This window comes from Chrysemys picta, chromosome 2 (genome assembly GCF_011386835.1).
Source record: "Chrysemys picta bellii isolate R12L10 chromosome 2, ASM1138683v2, whole genome shotgun sequence".
NCBI lineage: Eukaryota > Metazoa > Chordata > Testudines > Emydidae > Chrysemys > Chrysemys picta.
Genome location: NC_088792.1, coordinates 95,438,939 through 95,457,864, shown reverse-complemented (window position 1 = coordinate 95,457,864; position 18,926 = coordinate 95,438,939). Strand labels below are relative to the sequence as shown.

Below are 18,926 nucleotides of genomic sequence, written 5' to 3'. Positions count from 1 at the left end.
CAAAAAGCTTTCTTCAGCTTTGCTTGAAACATAGATCTACCCCCCGCTTCTTCCATAGGCAGTGGAGAAATGATTTTACCTTTTCAAAGGGTTCAAGGAAGGTACTGCACCTATTTTACCAAGCTTCTTATTGTTGGGTAGTTCCCCATTGGTAGGGGACGATATGAAGAATGTGCCTCTATTTCTGTCATTTTGAGGCCTGATCCTGCAAGTAAGTAGTGCTGGGAATATTCCTTACCACCCTAAATAATCCTATTATCTTCTATGGGACTATTCAGAATGTTAAGCACTATTCCTGACAGCACGTTTGCAAAATTGGGTCCTCCTAATACTCCTTTTAAGAAGTGCTAATGTTATCAACTGATCTCTTGCTTTAAGATACGAGCAGGATAAGTTATCTGTTTTACATTTCTAGTATACTGTACTGGATGCTTTTTCAGCATGACCCTACGTTCTTCTTATAAAGCTAGATTCTGCTATCCTGATTCAAGCTGAGTAGTACCTTATTCCATGTGCAGTCCCATTTACTTCAATGGCATTATTCACAAAGTAAGGTACTAAATGTGAGGATGACAGAATCAGGCTCAAAGATACTTAGGCCCTTAGCTTCCATTGAAGTCAATAGAAGTTAGGCACTGAAATACTTCTGAGGGTCTGGGCCATATTCCTTAGCTCTTTTTTCTTGGAGTATTAAATATAAGCTTTGTCTTTTCTGGGCTAATCTATAAAGGTATATTATTCTCTTCTTGTTTGTATGTAAATCCCATTAGCATTAATTGGAGTAAATTGTGTGTATTGATGGAGAAAATATATTCATGTTTCTGAATTCAGTTAGCATCTATTATTATTCAGTGCACATTTACCCTTCATGTTTATCATCATTGTTAAACTTAATATAATACCACACTAGTGAAGGACAAAAAAGATTGAGTTTTTTCTTTTTTTTATCTCCGCTCTTCACTTTTCCTCCTTTGAAAGTGGCCTGTCTAAAGCCATATTTCTTGTATATTTGGTAGTATCGATTCATAGTTTCAGATCATATCAAACAAGAACACTTTGTGCTTGTTTGATACTGGTGACTCCACTTTTTCTAATATACTTGAGTTGAATTGATTAAGATAAGTTCTAGTCAGCACCTGTTCCTAGCAGAATCTGCCTCCTCCTATGATCAGGAAGCTGTCATTTACTACTGCTCCTTCTGTCTCAATCATGCCACATGCTTGAAAGATATTTTCTCAGTTAAATTCACCCTGGTTTATTTCACTGCCAGTTTAAAACGTTGTTATTCTTACCTGCTTCAGTGGTACTCAATTCTGATTAAATTAGAAAGCCATTTCACCCCTGACTAGAAGCTTCAGAAAGCCATTGAATAATCACAATTTGATGTAATTTTGTGTTGTGTTGAAGTTTTATCAAAAGCATTCAACCTCTACATGTACACCCTGAGAAAATAATCCCAATGCAATATCAGGAGTTTCCACCATATCTCATTATTTTGTGACTGTCTGGATCATATTCTTAAAAATAGCCCCTAATTTGGGACCTACACTATTCTGGATTCAATTAAGTGTGCCCACCATTTTGCAAGTACAGTCACTTGTAGGCAAAAATGATTAAAATTAAATGGCCAGGATACAGACACTTGCATATGCAGATAAGGCACCTCAATCCCTTTGTGGATCTAGCCCTAAACCTTAACATCCAGATGTTAGAGCTCAAAAAACTCCACTTAGCTGCCCACTAACCTTGTAGGCACTTAGGTTTCTGTCAGGTGAAGTCCCCTACGTGCCTACATTTCTAGTTGTGTGCACAACCACCTTACACCCACTGCCTAATCCCTCCGGCCACAATTTCGCCTGAAGGGTCTGATTTGGTGGACTTGCTCAGAGACTGCCAGAGTGCATGTCTATCGGATTGGGCCCCATACAAAACACAGTAGGAGGATATTGTCCTCTTATAGCCCATAGCCTGGTGGTTAGAGTAGTCCCACACAATATGGGAAGAGTCATGTTCAGATCTCACCTGTCCCTATCTGAGGTGGAGCAGGCACTTGAAGCCACATCTCCCACCTAAAGCCAGTGGTTGAGGCACTTAGAGTCACTCTCTGGCCCAATGAATATTTATTTATACAAAGTGGAAAAGTAGAGACAGAGAGACCCCACACCAAAATATCCCCTAGCCCAGGGTGAAGGCACTCTCCTGGGAGGTGGGAGACTTGTGTTCAAGTTCCTACTCCAAATCAGGCACAATGGGGATTTGACCGTAGGTCTCCCACCACTGAGCTATGGCTATAAGAGACCACCTCTTCTCTCTCTTTTTTTATTTTGTGAAAGCATGCAGAGCTTCGCTGCTGTAGTGAGTCCAGTGTAGACTAGCCCTTACTCCCTTGCTGGGGTAGGGCTTAGGCCACACACCCCTCCTTGGCATTTCCTGCTGGCTGGCTTGGGGACGTCAGCATGCTGGTGTTTGTGAATCCCATTCCTAGGGGACAGGCTCTCCTCCTTCACTGTATAGGAAGCCTGGGTGCCTAACTAGGGGCTGTGGATTCCACTCGGCAGAAGGATGCCTAAAGTTAGGCATTGCAATTCTATGTCATCTGTGTGGGTCTCGCCGCTATAGTCTAACATGTAAAACAACAACAGTGTAGTTGCAAAGTTATATGGTAGTTGAAGACACTGAAAATTTGGCCCACTATCTCCTTTTTCGCCTCCACCCCATCTATTTTTGTCTCTTTTGTGGATGCTGGGACAGGTCTCAACATCTCCCCTCTATTTGCTTAGCAATCTCTGCTGCCCTAAGTTATAGGAGCGGTTCAATATACTGTATTTCATGGACCTCTTCATGGTCAATTGAACTGCTTCATGTTAGCTGACAGTGTGGACACTGCAGCTCAGGGGGCTAGGCCAAGTCTCCACTGGAGCTGCAACATCCACAGTGCTATTTAACATGCTAGCTGGAGCATAGCTAAAGTATGATGTCTACCCAAGCTGGGAGGTTCACTCCCAGCTGCAGCATTGACCTAGCCAAAAAGATTTGGAGCTGAGAGCAGAGGATATATTTTGAAAGACACTGAATTAATTTTATTATAAGCAGAGTGGGTTAGCACCATGGAAAGTTAAGTTTCCCCAACACTGGCCCCTGTAAGACCCTGCTTTCAGTTAATTAATTGCCAAACTGTAATAATTTGGTGTGAAGTTTTCAGTGCCTCAGCCTGGATATTTGGAAAAGTTTCAAGTAATGGGTACGTGGTTTGGGGATCTTAGAGTACTTTAATAGTGGAAGAGCCAGGAACTGTTGCCACCACCAACTTCCACTATAGGAACCACAGTGAACTATCCTGCATAAAAAGAGGAGAATTTAGGGTGATTGGAAAGGAAAAACATGTATTTTCTCTAGCTTGTTGGGGTTAAAAGGTCCCCCCACACACACACCCCTAATATTAAACACTATGAATTTTAAAAGGACCTTAACACATCCTCCAATTTTGCACCTATAAAATGCTGTCTGCCTATAAACTCTCCCTTTTACCTTGCAGGAGGCTGGCTGGCTGACAGGCATTAAAGAATCGGATTGGCTGCAGTACAGAGATGCAGTAACCTATAAGGGACTTTTCCCAGAGAACTTCACAAAGCCCTTGGAGTAGTTCTCAGCTCAGGCATAACAGTGTTATAAGAAGCTCAGTCAGTAGGTTTTTAAATCTCTTTGAAACACAGGAACCCACTTTTGTAGTTAAACTGCTAATGGTTTACAGACTGGTGCCAGACAAAGCTTGGTGAAACATATCAAATGAGCATGAATGCAAACACTTAAGTTAGCATCGTCTGAAGCAGTATATGAAAAAAATGTATTAAGAGAAATGTCCCTATTCGTTCACACATATGTGGCAACAGGTTTGTTTGTGCGTTGTCGGAGCTATGGTGATCCTGTATTTGATCCTTTCCCATGAAATCTAAAATTAGCCTCCTCACTACGAGAACCTTAACTTCTCTGCACTAAGTGTATTGTATTGACTTGCTGCACTACAGAAGATTTTATTAGTAATCCTTTAGTAATGAGGTCAAATTATTAAGTTACGTGTTTAAAAAAATGAACTGCTGCAAAGTTTTTCAATGTTTTTTTGAACATATATACACATATATGTTTGTGTGTATATAAGTGCATACAGATACATATGCATTAACATGTTACCCTCCATTGTAGTTCTTTGACTCTGTAGTATCATTAATAGATGCATTGCTCTTACAAGGTCTGGCATTACAGTAAATAGCTTTGTTCCAGAACAAAGCTAGCTGCTCCATTGCCAAAACATTATACAGTATCTGTGTTTGTAATGTGAAATTTTCATTCTGAGATGAACGATTATAACTATCACATTCAAAGCTGCTAAAACATTGGAAGGCATGGCTCAGTCTCCTCTATTTCTAGCTGCAATAGTTTGAGATTGTGTGGATAGAGTGGTTATAATGCTAATCTATACTTTAATTGGCTGAATTATGAAAACAAAAAATATCTAAGAAGGACAAAAACAAACAATATATTTTCACTATATGTATTTATGCAGCACACCTTCACAGATCCTTTTAAAATAAGGTATATAATGTATCCTGTATCAAGAAATCATCTGTAAACTATTATGTTTTTCAGTGTTGTGTCATTCAAAATAAACCTTTGATCCAAAAGAAGCTGTTTTTGAGAGTGTTTTTGAAGTTTGGTTAAATTGGATGAATATAATCCCAACATAATTCCTCTTCCCCCCCTCCCCCCCCCCGCAAAGATATTCAGCACAACAGATACCCATATGTATGAGTTCTAGCACAAAATATCTCAGACTTGTTCTCCAAACAGAATTAATTTGTCTTAGAGCTCTAACCCCCAATTAGTTTCTGACCACGAATGAAGGCGCTTACCTGGGATTTGGTTAATACACAACTGCAGTTGACATTTTCTATTCTGCACCCTTTGTCCATTTACTTTACTTTGAATCCAAATCTTTCATGAACTGCATTGTTTGTGGGGCTGTGTATCTTTAAGAACATATAGGATGTTCCTCAGGTTCCCTTTCTTGACATCTGGTTCCACATCCATTAATGGACTTGCTAGGACGCTTGATCTTGTAGCTCCCACAGGCCTAGAAGTCCTTGGCTTTGAGTGATCCAGAATAAGGGATCTCATTTGGGAACCAAAACTGTTCATCAGTTTTGCTCTGGTGCAGTAGACCCCAAATTCTGCTTCCACAAGTCTGAGGTGGTCAATGAGACCAAGTGTTGCTGGTGTATGTCACAGATTTGATGTCCTCATGCCCCACATTGCTTTAAATGGTGTTTGACATCTACACTTCATTAATTTTCTGTAAAACTGTAAAAAAACAACAACTCTGAATTAAAGGGAGCATCCTCACCTCTTTCCTGGAACCACAGTTGTCCTCATCTCCTGACAACAAGGAGACTGAGGACTCCAGGCCCCGTTTCTTCAGAACAGTAGAGGAGATAAAAGAGGCAGGACGGCATAGTGATCAGTTGAATGTCTTAATTTAACCAATGCTGATTGCACTTTGTGCCTTGGAGGTGCTAAGTTCATCTGAGACTATATCCCATGCCATATATTTCAATGCCATTGGTATCTGGTATGCAGCCTACACAAGAATTTACACAAAGCACATAGATATTAAAACGGGAAAGGTCTGATCCAGAGTGAACAGCCATCATGGATACTTTTGCCCCACATAAATACTATGTGACTATTTTCTTCATCTTGCAATTTTGCCTCCCTTTTTAAAAGGAAAATGGCAGTTCATAAGTCAACAGGATACCAGAAATAGTAAGACCCACTAATAACGACACTCTAGTATCTAGATATGGATTATGTGCTGCAGGTTACTGCCAAGTGTGGCTGATATGTCATGCGGGAACTCCTCCTGCTGGAGAAGAGCCTTTTCCACTCCTTCTAAGTCACTGCAGTACATGGGCTGCAGGCAGCCAGAGTTACAGATGCAGAGGAAGGTTTCAGGTGCCTGCCTGAAGCGTGCCAGCCTCTGGCAAGTCTAATTTCAGATTAGCCCTGCCAGAGGCAGATGAAGGAACATCCAACCATCTGTGCACTATTACTGCTTGTAGTTCCGCAGGAAGGACTCAGAAGGTCTGGAGTAGAATCTGTCCAATAGCAGGAGTCCATCACCATTTCCTCTCCCGGACAGGGAAAAAAGTAGGGAAAGGCAGAAGTGGAAGGTAGTAACAGATGAGCTGCAGCATTTAAAAGGCCCTTTAGATGGAGACAGGGATTGCAGTAGAGGGAAAGGAGAAACCAGAATGAGGGGGAAATATATATATTTTTTATTGGGGGGGAGAGGGGTGGTTCCAGTAGCCAGCTTTGAAGGTTTGAAGGAGAAATGTTACTTACCTTATAGTAACTTAGGTTCTTCTAGATGTTTTGTCCCTGTGGGTGCTCCGCTGTGGGATGGAATGTGCCTGTGGGGTCTCAAGTGGAGAGTGCAAAGCAGTGTCCGCAAGCCAGTGCCTGTGCAGAGCAGCACTTCTTGCCTCCAAGTAAGGACATAAGGGAGTTGCAAACCCACCGCCACTCACTTCCTTCTCAACTGCAAAGCAGACCCTTCACAGCTGAGAGGAAGGAGAGCAGGAGGAGCACCCATAGCAACAAAACATCTTTAATGAACTCAAGTGACTGTAAGGTAAATAAACTCTCCTCCTCCTTCAGTATATATTTCTATGGGTGCTCCATCATAGGAAACTCCCAAGCAGTAACTCAGTGAGGAGGAAAAGGGTGCTGAGGACACCAAAAGCAGTATTGTCCCTGGAAGCAGGTAAGATGGCATAATGCTTGGCAAAAGTATGAAGGGAAGGCCAACTTGCAGCCCTACAAATTTCTGTTATCCTTCAATACAGCTGTAGATGTGTACTGAGCTTGAGGGAAATGTGTTCTCTCTCTCGCTCTCTCTGAGGAGGCTGCATCCCACTAGATTCATAGCAAGTTAAAATGGCAACTCGAAACCCACCTTTGAAGTCTGAGTGGAAATGGGTTGATCCGTCATCCTCTTCTCAAATGATACAAATAGCCTAGGAGAGGCCCAGAAGGTCTTAGACCTGTCAAGATAGAAGGTGAGGGCCCTTCTGACATCTAGCGTATGTAGACTGGTCTCTGAGAGGCATGAGGTTTTGGGTAGAACTCTGGCAGGCAAATCTTTTCATTAATGTGGTATTCTAAAGAGAACTTCAGAAGGAAGAGAGAATGGGGTGCAGTGTTACCTTGTCTTTATAAACAGTGGTATAGAGTGGGGTCAGCCATAAGAGCACTGTGTTCTCCCATTTGTCTAGCTGAAGCGATGGCTATGGAGAATGAAGGGAGAGGTGGAGGAGAGATCAGGTAGCTATCAGTTCAAAGGGAGGTTTCCTCAGGGCCTAGAGAACCAAACTGAGGTCCCACTGAGGGGCCAGATTCTGTATTGGGGAGGGGGGGAGGGAAACAAGTTTTGTAAGCCCTTGAGGAATCTAGCTGTAGTAGGGTGGGCAAAGACTGAGAAGCCTTTGATGGGTGAGAGGAAGGCTGTTATAATGGCCAAAATGTACTCTGAGCTCAATGATAGAACTTGCATCTTTAAATCCAACAGGTAGTCCAGGATTTTGGAGAGCAGAACAGCTGAGGCTTGGGAAGAGTGAAGGGAACACCAGGAGTGGAAGCGGCATTTCCACTTTGAAGGTAAGTTTTGTGAGTACTGGGTTTCCTGTTAAATAGGAGACCTGACTGGACCATATCTGAACAGGTTAGTTCCACGTTCAAGAGCGATCTAGGAACCATGCTCAGAGGTTCAAGAAGGAGTAGTTGTGATAGATCAGGGTCCCTGGATTTTGTAACATGAGCTCCTTCCTGAGAGGCATTGCCACAGAGAGATGAAGGAGGTTTGAATACCACACTTGTCTTGACCAAGACGGTGCTAGGAGGATGATGGTCTTTCCTGACACTGTTTGAGTAAGGTCTTGAGGAGTAGAGGTAGAAGCAGGTAAGCCTACAATAGGATATGGGTCCCAGAGTGTTATGAGGATATCTCCCAATAAGTTGTGGCCATATCCTCCCTTGGAGCAGAAAAGACAGCATTTCACATTATTTGGAGGGGCAAAGAAATCTGTTTCTGCTGAGCCCCAAGTCTGGCAAATTCTGTGGAAGATAGAACCATTGAGTTTTTATTTGTGACCCTGAAGGAAGTATCTGCAATTGTATTCTGGAGACCTGGAAGACAGACAGCTGAGATTTCTATCTAATGGGAAATGTGCCAGTTCCATAGCCTTAGCAACTCTGCACATAAAGACTGGGATCTTGCTCTACCCTGTTGGTTAATACATACATACATACATACATAAATATATATACACACACACTGATGGAGTGGCCCTGTATTATGTGAAGGAAATGCTGGCATGCATAAACTGCTCAGCTCCAGAATGTTGATATGGAGCGTGACCTCTTGTGCAGACCACTTTCCCTTGGCGGTGAGACCACTCCCCCCATCCCAGAAGAGGAGCATCTGTTGTGAGAATCTTCGAAGATGGGGGATCTGAGAATGGGTTCTCACACAGACCTTCAGTGGCTCCTTCCACCACTGGAGAGATTCCAGAACTTTTAGGTACTTTGATGCTGGTGGAGAGACTGTCTGTTTGGGGTGTACACATCTGAGGTGCAGTCTCATGTGAGGCATGACGAACGTGGAGGCTGATATGTGGATGAGTTTTAGACAGGTTCTTGCAGTTGTTTGCAGGCCATGTTGCATTGTTGAGATTAGACTGAACAGAGTGGAGAATATCATCTCTTTGGGGAGATTGGCAGTTAGGGAATCTAAAGTGGCTCTGATGAAGTCTATTATTTCGACTGATATAAAGGTCCAGAGACTGAAACAGGCCTACAGCCATGGAGGTTGCTGACTGGACCTCTAGAGGTGATTGACCCTTGAGAAGCCAATTGTTCAGGCAGGGAATAATGCTATACCCTACTGATGAAAAAGGGCAACCAATGCTGAGAGAAGACCCTAGAAGCGTCAGTAAACCAGAAGGGAAAGACTCGGTACTGGGTGTTCTGAGTCTAATTTGAAGTGTGAGAAATGTTTGTGGGATTGATAGATAACTATATGAAAGTGGGCATCCTGGAGGTCAAGGGTGGTGAACCAGTCTCCCAACTCTAGGGATGAAATTAGTGTCATGATTGTGAAGTGCTGGGAAAGGATAGTGGTGTTCAATCATTACTCTAAGAAACCTCGGCTCTATCCTCTGCCCCTCGTAGGAACTAGGAAATAGTTGAAGTAGAACCCTCTTCCAACAAACTCTGGGAGAAACTGTCTCATACACTTGGAGGTGATTGAGAGATTGGAAGAGGGACAGGATAGCGGTGTGCGAGGGAGGGGAGATCATGTGGAAGGGGATGGAGTATTCCATATCAATCACTTCCAGCCACTCTAGTTCCCTCCCTAGATCTGGGAGACTGATTCTTTGCCCTTGACATCCAGGACACCTAATTTCATCTAGCTATCCACCCATCCCACGAATATAATTGGTGTGCAGGGAGGAAGTGGGATAGCTGATTCCCAAAAGAGGGTTGGATGGAATTGTTCAGCACAGGATCCTGAAAGATAGATTTCTTGAGGCCCTCAACTGAGAAGTCAAAACTGTTTCTTTAAAAGGGAGGTGCAGCTGATGTGCTATAGAAGGGGATAGTCCCCTTTTCTGAGGTCTAGATCTCCTACTCTGAAATTCCAAAGGTCTGGTAAGAGGCTTTTGGGGGTTGTACTGGAACAGCCTAGATTGTGGTAATGTTTGAGACCTAAACTGTTTCAAGAATGTAAATTCCCAGCAACCATAAGGTAGCTCTTGAGTCCTTCAGAGTGTTGAGGGGGCAGTCTGTGTCAGAGCTAGGGGCCTTCAAAGGGAGAGCCTTCAACAAAACCCTGCATCTCTCTGAGGAGAGCCGAAGATTGGAGCCTGGATGCTCTCCACACAATCATGGCTGTAGCTAGGGATCTAGATCCTGTTTCTGCAGCCTCTAGGACAGCTCAGAGGGAGGTTCTGGATACCACTTGATCCTTTGAAATGAAGGCCTGAAATTGTTCCCTCTGGTTGTGTAGCAGATGTTCCCTAAAATGTGTGAACTTGGAACGTGTGTTGAAGTCAAACTACCAAGCCCTGATGGCGAAATGTGTCACGCAAAGAAGGAGAACTACCAAGGAGTAGCTTTTCCTACTCAAGAGGTCTAAACAGTGGGACTCCTTATCACAAGGAGATCTGGAATGGGCCTGTCTATTAACTTCATTAGTTACATCCACCACCAGGGAATTGGGAGTGGAATGGGAAAAGAATTCTCCATTCCCTGAGCCTGCGGAGTGATATTTCGAAAGAGCTTCTTCCGAATACCGGCTCTGCAGGATGTGGTGGCACGGTGCCAAAAGAGCCCTGTGCTGAGACCTGAGAGTCTGACTAAGAATCATCCATGGGGCTGAATGGGGCAGCCTCAGACATAGATGAGCAGTACCAGTGAAAGGGCCCTGGTAGAAGATCATAGCACAGGAGACTCCAGTACCTTTGCTATAAACAGGTCTTCTAGGAAAAGAAATCTGGAGGGTTATGGTGTTGCCTGGAGTTTTTCCTGAACCCAAATCTCTTGCTAACCTTACTCTTTTTAAGGCAGCGTCAGGAAATAAATCAATGCAGACACAGTACGTCTGTCTAATAAATCAAACATGAGTACTTTCGCTTAAAGCTTTTCCTTTAGTCAGTCTCAAGCACAGACACACGAGCAACAGGTTAGAGTACCCCAAATCTATAATTACCCAAAGTCTGGAGTAGTCTTTGAGTGGTCACCAGTAGGTTTCTGGTGGTCAGCTTTCTGTCTGCTGCCTGGAATCTTAAGATGAGTCTACAGAAGAGTCCACTCAACCCAGACCTTTTCCCCCTTTTTATGCTTCTAAGCGTTACAACAACATATTAAAAAAAAAAACTTAAGCAAGCAATTTCAAGCCATTAGTTGTGCAGCTGTATTTCTACATACCAACAAATAAATATATTTAGACTTCCTATTTTTGAAAGCTGCATGCTTCAGCAATTTTAAAAGAATGCTCGACAGGATGGCAGCAGATTCATGCTCATTTCTTGTATTCAACCCCCACCCCTCATGGCTTGCCTAGTTATGTTAAGGTTGCTACAAAGGCCTTATCGCTGCTTTTGACAATAAGCATGACCAATATTCCAGTTAGTGTCAGTGGCCTAGGCATATTGCTGGGTTGACAAAATCTCCCTTAATAATGGTATCCAGAAGACAGAGTCAGTACCAGGGATCCTGTTTGCGAGATGGTGAGTATGGTACCAGTGAGACTTGTAGAGGAGCTTCTTTAGCCTGAGCCCTGCTGTAAGGAAGGTGATGGTACCAGGGCATATGTAGGCAGCCTGTCAGCTCTCTGGGCTGTCTGTTCAAAGACCTGTCTGCACACTGCTTCTTGTGTGGTACTGGAGGCTCAGTACCAGGCTTAGAAAGAGACTCAGCTGAACCCCTTGATGGACATGAGGTCTCCTTAGAGTAGGATTTATGGGGTCATCTATGCCTCATCTTAGGTGCTCTGGAAAGAGAAAGAGGCTTCTTCCTCTCAGAAATCCAAGCCTCTGAAGCTTGGGATGTTGAGGATGATATATGGGGCTGCGGGAAGCAGACTCCACTGGGGCTAGCAAATGCTCCATTAGAAGGAGCATCAGTCTAACCCAGTGGTTCTCAACCTATTTACCATTGTGGGCCACATCCAATACTACCTGTATGGCCCTGAGAATGTTACATGGGCTGCAGGTTGAGAACCACTCGGCTAGCCTCTGTCTTTCCACGACCTGTCTTTAAATCCCATACAGACTTTACACTTAGACAGGATGTGGGTGTGTCCCCCAGCCAATTCTTTGATCTTTATTTATAATCAGGAAACCCCTGCTACTTGTTCTTCCCTCTCTTGTTGACCTTGCAATCTTTTAAATTAGCATCTGGCTTTGCATGCAGATAGGTTTGCATTGTTAGATACATAATGCACAATACAAAGACTTGTGACCAGACAAAGAGAGGAGCATCCCCTACCCAAACAGAATTTGTTCAAGGCCTGTCACCTCCTGAAGCCTTTAACTTCAAGAGTTTAATTTTCAGTATAGATACATGACTTCTTAAACATTACCCGTACATGTATTTCACAGTGACTAAGCTGACCAGTGCATTACTGGCTGCTAGTAGAGCCCCCACATGTCACCCTTTGGTGCACTATTATGAAGAGGTGCTGGGGTCACAGCAGGATTTCACCAAGAATTGTCCTGACATTCAAAGCCCTCCATATGATTTGCTCTGCCTACTTAAGACATTGCCTCTTTCTGCAACTAAGATGTGTCTTGATAGCCACATTCCACAAGAACACTAGCATTAATCAGCCAACAAGAAGAGGCTTGCATAAGAGACATTTCACAAGAGCTGGACCTAGATTATGGGGCTCACTACTGCAAGAGTGAAGGATGACCAGAGGTTTTACTGTGTTTTAGAACTGAACACAAAACTTTTGAGTTCACTTTCGCCCCACCCTCTCTCACTTCCACCACACACTACACCACAAAAACAACAATTCTAATCAAACATTTCCTTTTGAGCAGGTAGAAGTTAGTGTTACATCTTTAAAATACTTTGGAGATGCTTAAATACTACAATGATGGTCACCAATGTAACAACAGAAAAATAGATTGACAGATAAATAATGATTTTAGCTTTTCCCTTTAGGAAGTGCAGGTTGTGAATATGAAGCTTGTGTGTCTCTGAAGATGGCAAACACGGATTTTCAATAAGCAATTTCTTCATACTCAAGCTTGATTATGCAGTCACATTTTTCTCTGTGGCACTCTTATGTCTGCAGCTCCCTAAATGAACAGATAAATGAAATTTAAAATAATTTTGTCCAGTGTACATACAAGCTTGCTCTCGAGTACACCAGGAAATACTTTCTTCTGGAGCTGTACATACTGCAATGACTTTCTTCCGGATTTATGTTGGTTAAGAATTACATCCTGCTTTATATTTCTGATTAATGTACAGGATTGGGTATGGTGAGTTACTGCATTTCAGGCTGTCTCTCACTGGGGCACAAACCCATTGTATCTCAATTTCTCTAATGACTTATTTATGCTGGAGCAATAGCACATGCTGAGTCTAGTAACCTTCCATAACAGCTGTAATTTTTAAGTCTGAATAAAATGAACCCTTGAAAGATCTAATGGGGGCAACCTCCCACTACTGTGCATTGATTATGCACCATGTGGCCTTGAAAGTATAACTGGCAGGGGAATAACATCTAGTCTAAGATACAAATATACACTGTACTAGGTAGCTGTATCTGGTCTACAGCCCTTACCATTACATTAATTTTTGGAAATAAATTAGATGTCCATCTGCTTTCCCGCCTCTCCCCAAAGAATCCAGTAAAAGTGTGCACCTATCCCAGAGATCAGCTCTGAGGTGGAGGATAGGGTTGCACAGCATCCAGTTCAGAGACACTGATTGCTTGACTGAAGTGCTAATCTCCAAGTAGTGAAGTCAAAAGGGACTGTTCACGTGCTTAAGGATGGGCACATGCTTAAGTACCTTGCTGGATCAGGGCCTAAATACATACAGGACAGTGTCATTACGGTGCCTTTTACTGAATCAAATGTGGCAGGTGAGGGAGTAGGCCTTGGCTGCTAGTTCTGCTAGCTTCCCAGTCCTCTCCTCTCTGCTCCTCCCAGCAGAGGTAGGGGAGTCACAGGAGCAACACCACTCCCCCTCCCTGGTTCACCCGCTTCCCCACTGTTTGAACCAGATTCCTTGGCCCTCACACTGCCACAGCGCACAACCCAGCTATTTACACCAGACACTTCGAGATGGGTTTGGCTTTTCACTGGTTAAGTTAATCAAAAGCTCAAGAACCAAATCATTTGTATTTAAAAAACAGCAGTATCAATTTTGATTGGATTATCCAGCAATACCTGCTTACAGCAATCAATCACTGATGACAGGAAGTTGTTACTTAATAAGTGAAGCCAATTTTTTTCATGAAATAGAAAGACACCAGAACAACAGACCCATGTGATTATAGGAACTAAATACAACTAAAACTATGTTTGTCAGGCACTAAGAACATTAAAACCAGCACCATTCACTGTGCAATCTCGGCTATGCACTCTGCTGGTGACATGGGCAACCAGTTTAGTGGCTTATTGCAGTCAAAGTGATTGGAATGGACCTGATGCAAACAAGCAGGTGACAGTGTATTATACAAAATGAACACCCCTTCGTCTGTGTTTTTGCAAAATATAAAGTTTTGCTTTAGTTACATGGAACACTGAATTTTAAAAATCAAACCTCTTTTGAAATGAAGCAGCAGGGGCAGGAATTGTAGGACGTAACAATCCAGGTTCCACTGCACACAGTAAAGCTCCTCCGGGTATTTGGACTCACTGTCTTCCCAAATGTACAGATCTTGAATAGTCACTCATATCCAGACCTCATGCAAATGCACTGTGGATGCTTGTTGTGTGCGCCGGGAGGTCAGCAGCATTTAAAATAAGCAAGGCTCTTTTCAGTTCGTCAAGAAGCCAACATTTTAAATCACTGAAAGGGAAGAATGAGTGAGAAACACTCACACTATATGGAAGGTTTTCTGTGATTAATGGGGATGCAGTTCCAGTGAATGCAAATTCTACAAAGCTGAAGTCATTTTGGAAAGAAATAATACTGTATGTTTGGATTCTCAGCATGAGAAATCCTGGTGAAACAAAGTTCCCAAGCAGTTCTAACAGCACCAATGAAAGGGTTAACAGGTAGAAGTGCACAGTTTCAGTCCATCCACAAACACGTAGAACTAGTGATCCAGAGAACTACAGAGGGGTTTGGAGGTCATGGAAAGTGGAACCTTCAGAAGATGGAGAGAGTCGTATTGCCCTGGTGGAATTGCACAGGGGAGTGAGGCTCTGAGGGCTGATGAGGTAGTTAGAGCTGTGGTACCAGCTCTGCTCCTCTGGCCCTTGAGATACATTTAGTTTGCCTGAAAAATAGCAATAAAGCTAAAGACCTGCTGTTCCTTCAAAGCAGAGCTGTGAACCCTGAATAATACGACAGCCTTGCCTTGGCTTCATAGCTCAACATATCATTAAGGCTGCAAGAGAAGATGATCAGCACTTCCACACATAAGAGGACCCACTCTACCACTTTGCACTATTCTGGTGGCACAACGCACCCATTGACCTGGCTCTGAGGATTCCCCTTGTGCAAGAACTACCCCAGGGTGGCAAAGCACCAGCATGGCAGATCTTTGCTGCCGCCGCCACGTCCTCTCTTTGGCTGATGGGGAAGTTCCTGGGAGAAAGTAGACATGGCAGGAGCACCCTGGGCACAGCAATCCCCAGCAGTTGGAAGTCCCTTGGGGGCCATGGGTCACTAGGCTTAGCAGACTAACCTTGAGTATGTCAGTGCAAGCTTCAGCTCCATGTTCATCTGTGCATGTCGTACCTACAGGCGTAGATAGAATGCCAGTACTCTGCAGAGGTAAGTCTCCCTGTAAAAGAGGAGGTTAACAGGTTTACAAGATGCATACATATTTTATAACAAACTACCACCACCATCACCGCCGCCATTAGAGATCAGGAAGGAAATGCTGGCATACATCTTGTAAGCGAGGTGTTTTACAGATGAATAGAACAGTGGGCCAAATGCTACTCAAAATTACATCATTGTCTTGAACTCAATGGGGATGAACATGTGCTGTAATGAAGGGCAGAATCTGGCCTAGAGAATAATGTCAGCTATAGGAATATCACTGTTGGATGTATAGTAGAATCACCAGCTCATTGGAATTATGTCAAATTCTGACACCAGTTACATACAGGCAATGCCAGAGCCAGCAATGGTCTCGCACCTCTGTAAATACAATCAGCATTTGGTCTATAGTGCTCTTTGCATATTTCACAATAGGATCTCCTCTATCCTGGTACAGCACTTTCAGAACGCTGGAATTACAAACTTCATCCTTCGTGTACTTTCCTGGCATGAACTGTGCACTAAAAAAAACCCCACCACCACCTCATCTGTGTCTTTAAAAAAAAAATCACTAAAGAAAGAGTGATTGATATAATGTAATGTCACAGAAAATTGTCAGCTACAGTTAGAGAAACCACCTCTCTTCATACTTCAGTACTAGTCTATTCAAACTGATTCCCAAGAGTTTTACTCCTTTATCGCCACAAGGGGGTACCAGAAGCTTGAATTTCTAGCTAACCTGAGCTGTTATTTTGTTCAGTCTTTAAGCAGGAATTGGGTGCAATATTTATCATCATGGAGGAAGGAGTCATCTCTGCAGATACGCAGACCAAATTAAGTGAAATGATAGAATCAAAACCAATGTTGCATGTACAGTAACTGGCTATTTAGACCTGCAGACAGATAAAAATGAAAGTATATTACTCAATGCACATTGAGTATCACACATTATATCGAACCACCTTGGGAAACACATGTATATTTAAACATACACCATAAATCAAACCATATTCTCTCCCCTTAGCAGTTCTGCAATGAATAACTAGCAACATACAGCTGATTTGGTTTAAGGGGCACTGTCAGGGAAAAAACAGCCTGATATGTACTTGAAACAGGTAAAAACTAACTCAAATCATCATTTCACAATAACGAAAGAAATGTTTACTGCCCGATTCACTCTGATGCTCAGAGCGCTTCACACTACTTTAGCTATGCAAAGCAGCCATAAACCCAATGTACACTCCCAGTTTTCTTAGATTTACTTTTTCTGTTTGTTTCCACTTGGACAAAGAACACGAATTACTTGGTTTCACTTCTTGGTTTATGTGCCCTGGCCCCAACCTGCAATGTTTGAGTTGCAAGTAGTGCAAAAGAATGTTTTTAATCACAAGCAAAACTGTTCTCACTTTATTCACATTAGGGTGTGTAAAATCTCCCTCCTCCCCACTTTTTACCCAGCAGCTGACCCCCAAATATTGGCTCTCATCTGCCTGATAGTGACTCTTTAAGTTCCACAAAGCATAGCACACAAACTGACTCTCCCACATAAAGCACTCTTCATAAGTCAGTATTCAGCAACATCGTTTACATACAGCCTTGGTTTTCTAGCATTATATGTGGGGGGAGGGAGAAAAGGAAAAGGAAGGAGAGAATTAGGAAAGTGTAGCAGCAACCCCAATAAGCAAGTTCTCTCTCTCTTCTATAATCCTGGCTCGTTTATCAGGGAAATGCAGAATAGTGTCTGACTTCACGTTAGCTCCAGCTTGTGCCATTTTGTGTGAAACCCACCTTTTTGCCTCCAGAGTTCAATAGAATGGCACTGCCAGGGAGCTGAGGGACTGGGGTGAAGGCACAAGGACTCCAATCAAATGGGCCTGCCTCTCCTATAATGAACCCTGGGAAGACCCCCTCGGCCTGGGGACAGGCTCCGTAGCTGTTTCCATATGGTGTCCCCCTCCCCTCCCAATGGATAATGTGCAAGAAACTCAGTGAGGGCATCTTCACAGGGACTTCCTCTCCTTGAGCTCCTGCCCATGGATTTCCAGGAGGAGGAGATGCTCTGGGCCTATAGTAGGCATAGTATCATCAGACAGCAATGTGTGTTTCAATTTGGTGGTGTATCTTTAATAAATTGATATATACACTACATCCAGGACTCACTTTATCCAAGATTTAGGCTTGGAAGAATGCAATTTTTGTTTGTTTGTGACAGCTAATATCAACATTTGTTTTTCAGCAATTTTATCAATTTAATTTTTACAGCTGCAGGAATTTATCCGGGAGTCAGACAATCATTTAGTGTCAGTAGATATTCAGATGCAAAAAGTTAAAATACATCTTATCGACATCGCATGTCAAATTATAAAAGTAAATATCCTTAAATCAAACTAATAAGTTCTCAAAGCAGCACTTCTCTTAATCAATTTACAGATAGATAAAGTATCATTAATGGAAATACTGTGCGTGTGTGTGTATATACACATATACACACACATAGAGTGAAATCAACATTTACCTATTTAAAAAAAAAGTCTAATCCTTCCAAGCCTATCTATATTGTAATGCAGCTGTCTCAGGGGTGAAATGTAATGAGCCGCTACAGAAGCTTGGAGAGGAAGCGAGGATTACACCATATCCAACTGAAACTCCAGGGGGAAGTTTAGGTGAGCGGAATGGAAGTTCTCAAATAGGAATTTGACAAGGACACTTGGGCCCAAATCTTTCAGATTTATGGGTGTCTAACACCAATTGAAGTCAATTGGCGTTAGGCACATAAATACTTTGAACATTGAGCATAGGCTCCTTCTCTTATAGAAGGTTCCATAGCATCTTTAACCATAGCAAGTTATCACAATTTTTGGATTAAATTTCATTAAAAAGAAAAAGAAAGCTCAAAAAAAAAAAAAAAAAGGAAGCATGTGAGCAGGCAGTGATCTTCCCAAGAAGGGATGAGTTTGTGTTTTATTTCCAATGACAGCACCTCCTGCCTGTTGCGATGGAGGGTTCTGGTGTGGAGTTTTTGAGAGTCAGACATGGTTTAGCCCTTCCAGTTTTACTGACTAAGAATTATTTTAACATTAATTATTTAAAGTTTGTATGCTTCAACTAACCAAGACGTATGACTGTGTAGTTCTCTTGTGCAGGGTGAAGAGAATGCAGTGAGCGGTCTGTTTTTGGTTAGTGGCTCACACACTGGGCTGACATGTGTCCCCCTCACACTCTTAAATACATTGGAAGCTCTTTGATACAGTGAGAACAGCAGCACTTCATCTCTTCTGCTTAGGACGGAGCAGCCTTTTCCCACCTTTTTCTTTCAGCATTTGAGTATTTGTCCCTCAAAACTGAGCAGCATTGAC

The 18,926-nt window shown here is 42.8% G+C and overlaps 1 protein-coding gene and 1 long non-coding RNA gene across 5 annotated transcripts in view; one reads left to right on the top strand and one right to left on the bottom strand.

Annotated features, from left to right (window-relative positions):
- LOC101935615 (amphiphysin) overlaps nucleotides 1-4,679 on the top strand; it is a 193,254-nt gene extending 188,575 nt beyond the window's left edge. For all 4 annotated transcript variants that reach the window (XM_065583804.1, XM_065583806.1, XM_065583805.1 and 1 more), the window contains one exon: nucleotides 3,536-4,679. In XM_065583804.1, coding sequence (XP_065439876.1) covers nucleotides 3,536-3,643 — 108 coding nt within the window. In that variant the 3' untranslated portion in view covers nucleotides 3,644-4,679. The remainder of the gene's footprint in view (nucleotides 1-3,535) is intronic.
- Nucleotides 4,680-4,829: 150 nt separating this feature from the next.
- On the bottom strand, nucleotides 4,830-16,457 carry LOC135981106 (uncharacterized). Its single transcript, XR_010598068.1, has 3 exons — nucleotides 16,310-16,457; nucleotides 15,491-15,589; nucleotides 4,830-5,355 (listed from the first exon to the last, which is right to left on the bottom strand). It is a non-coding gene; the product is annotated as an uncharacterized LOC135981106 (long non-coding RNA).
- Between the last annotated feature and the right edge of the window lie 2,469 nt (nucleotides 16,458-18,926).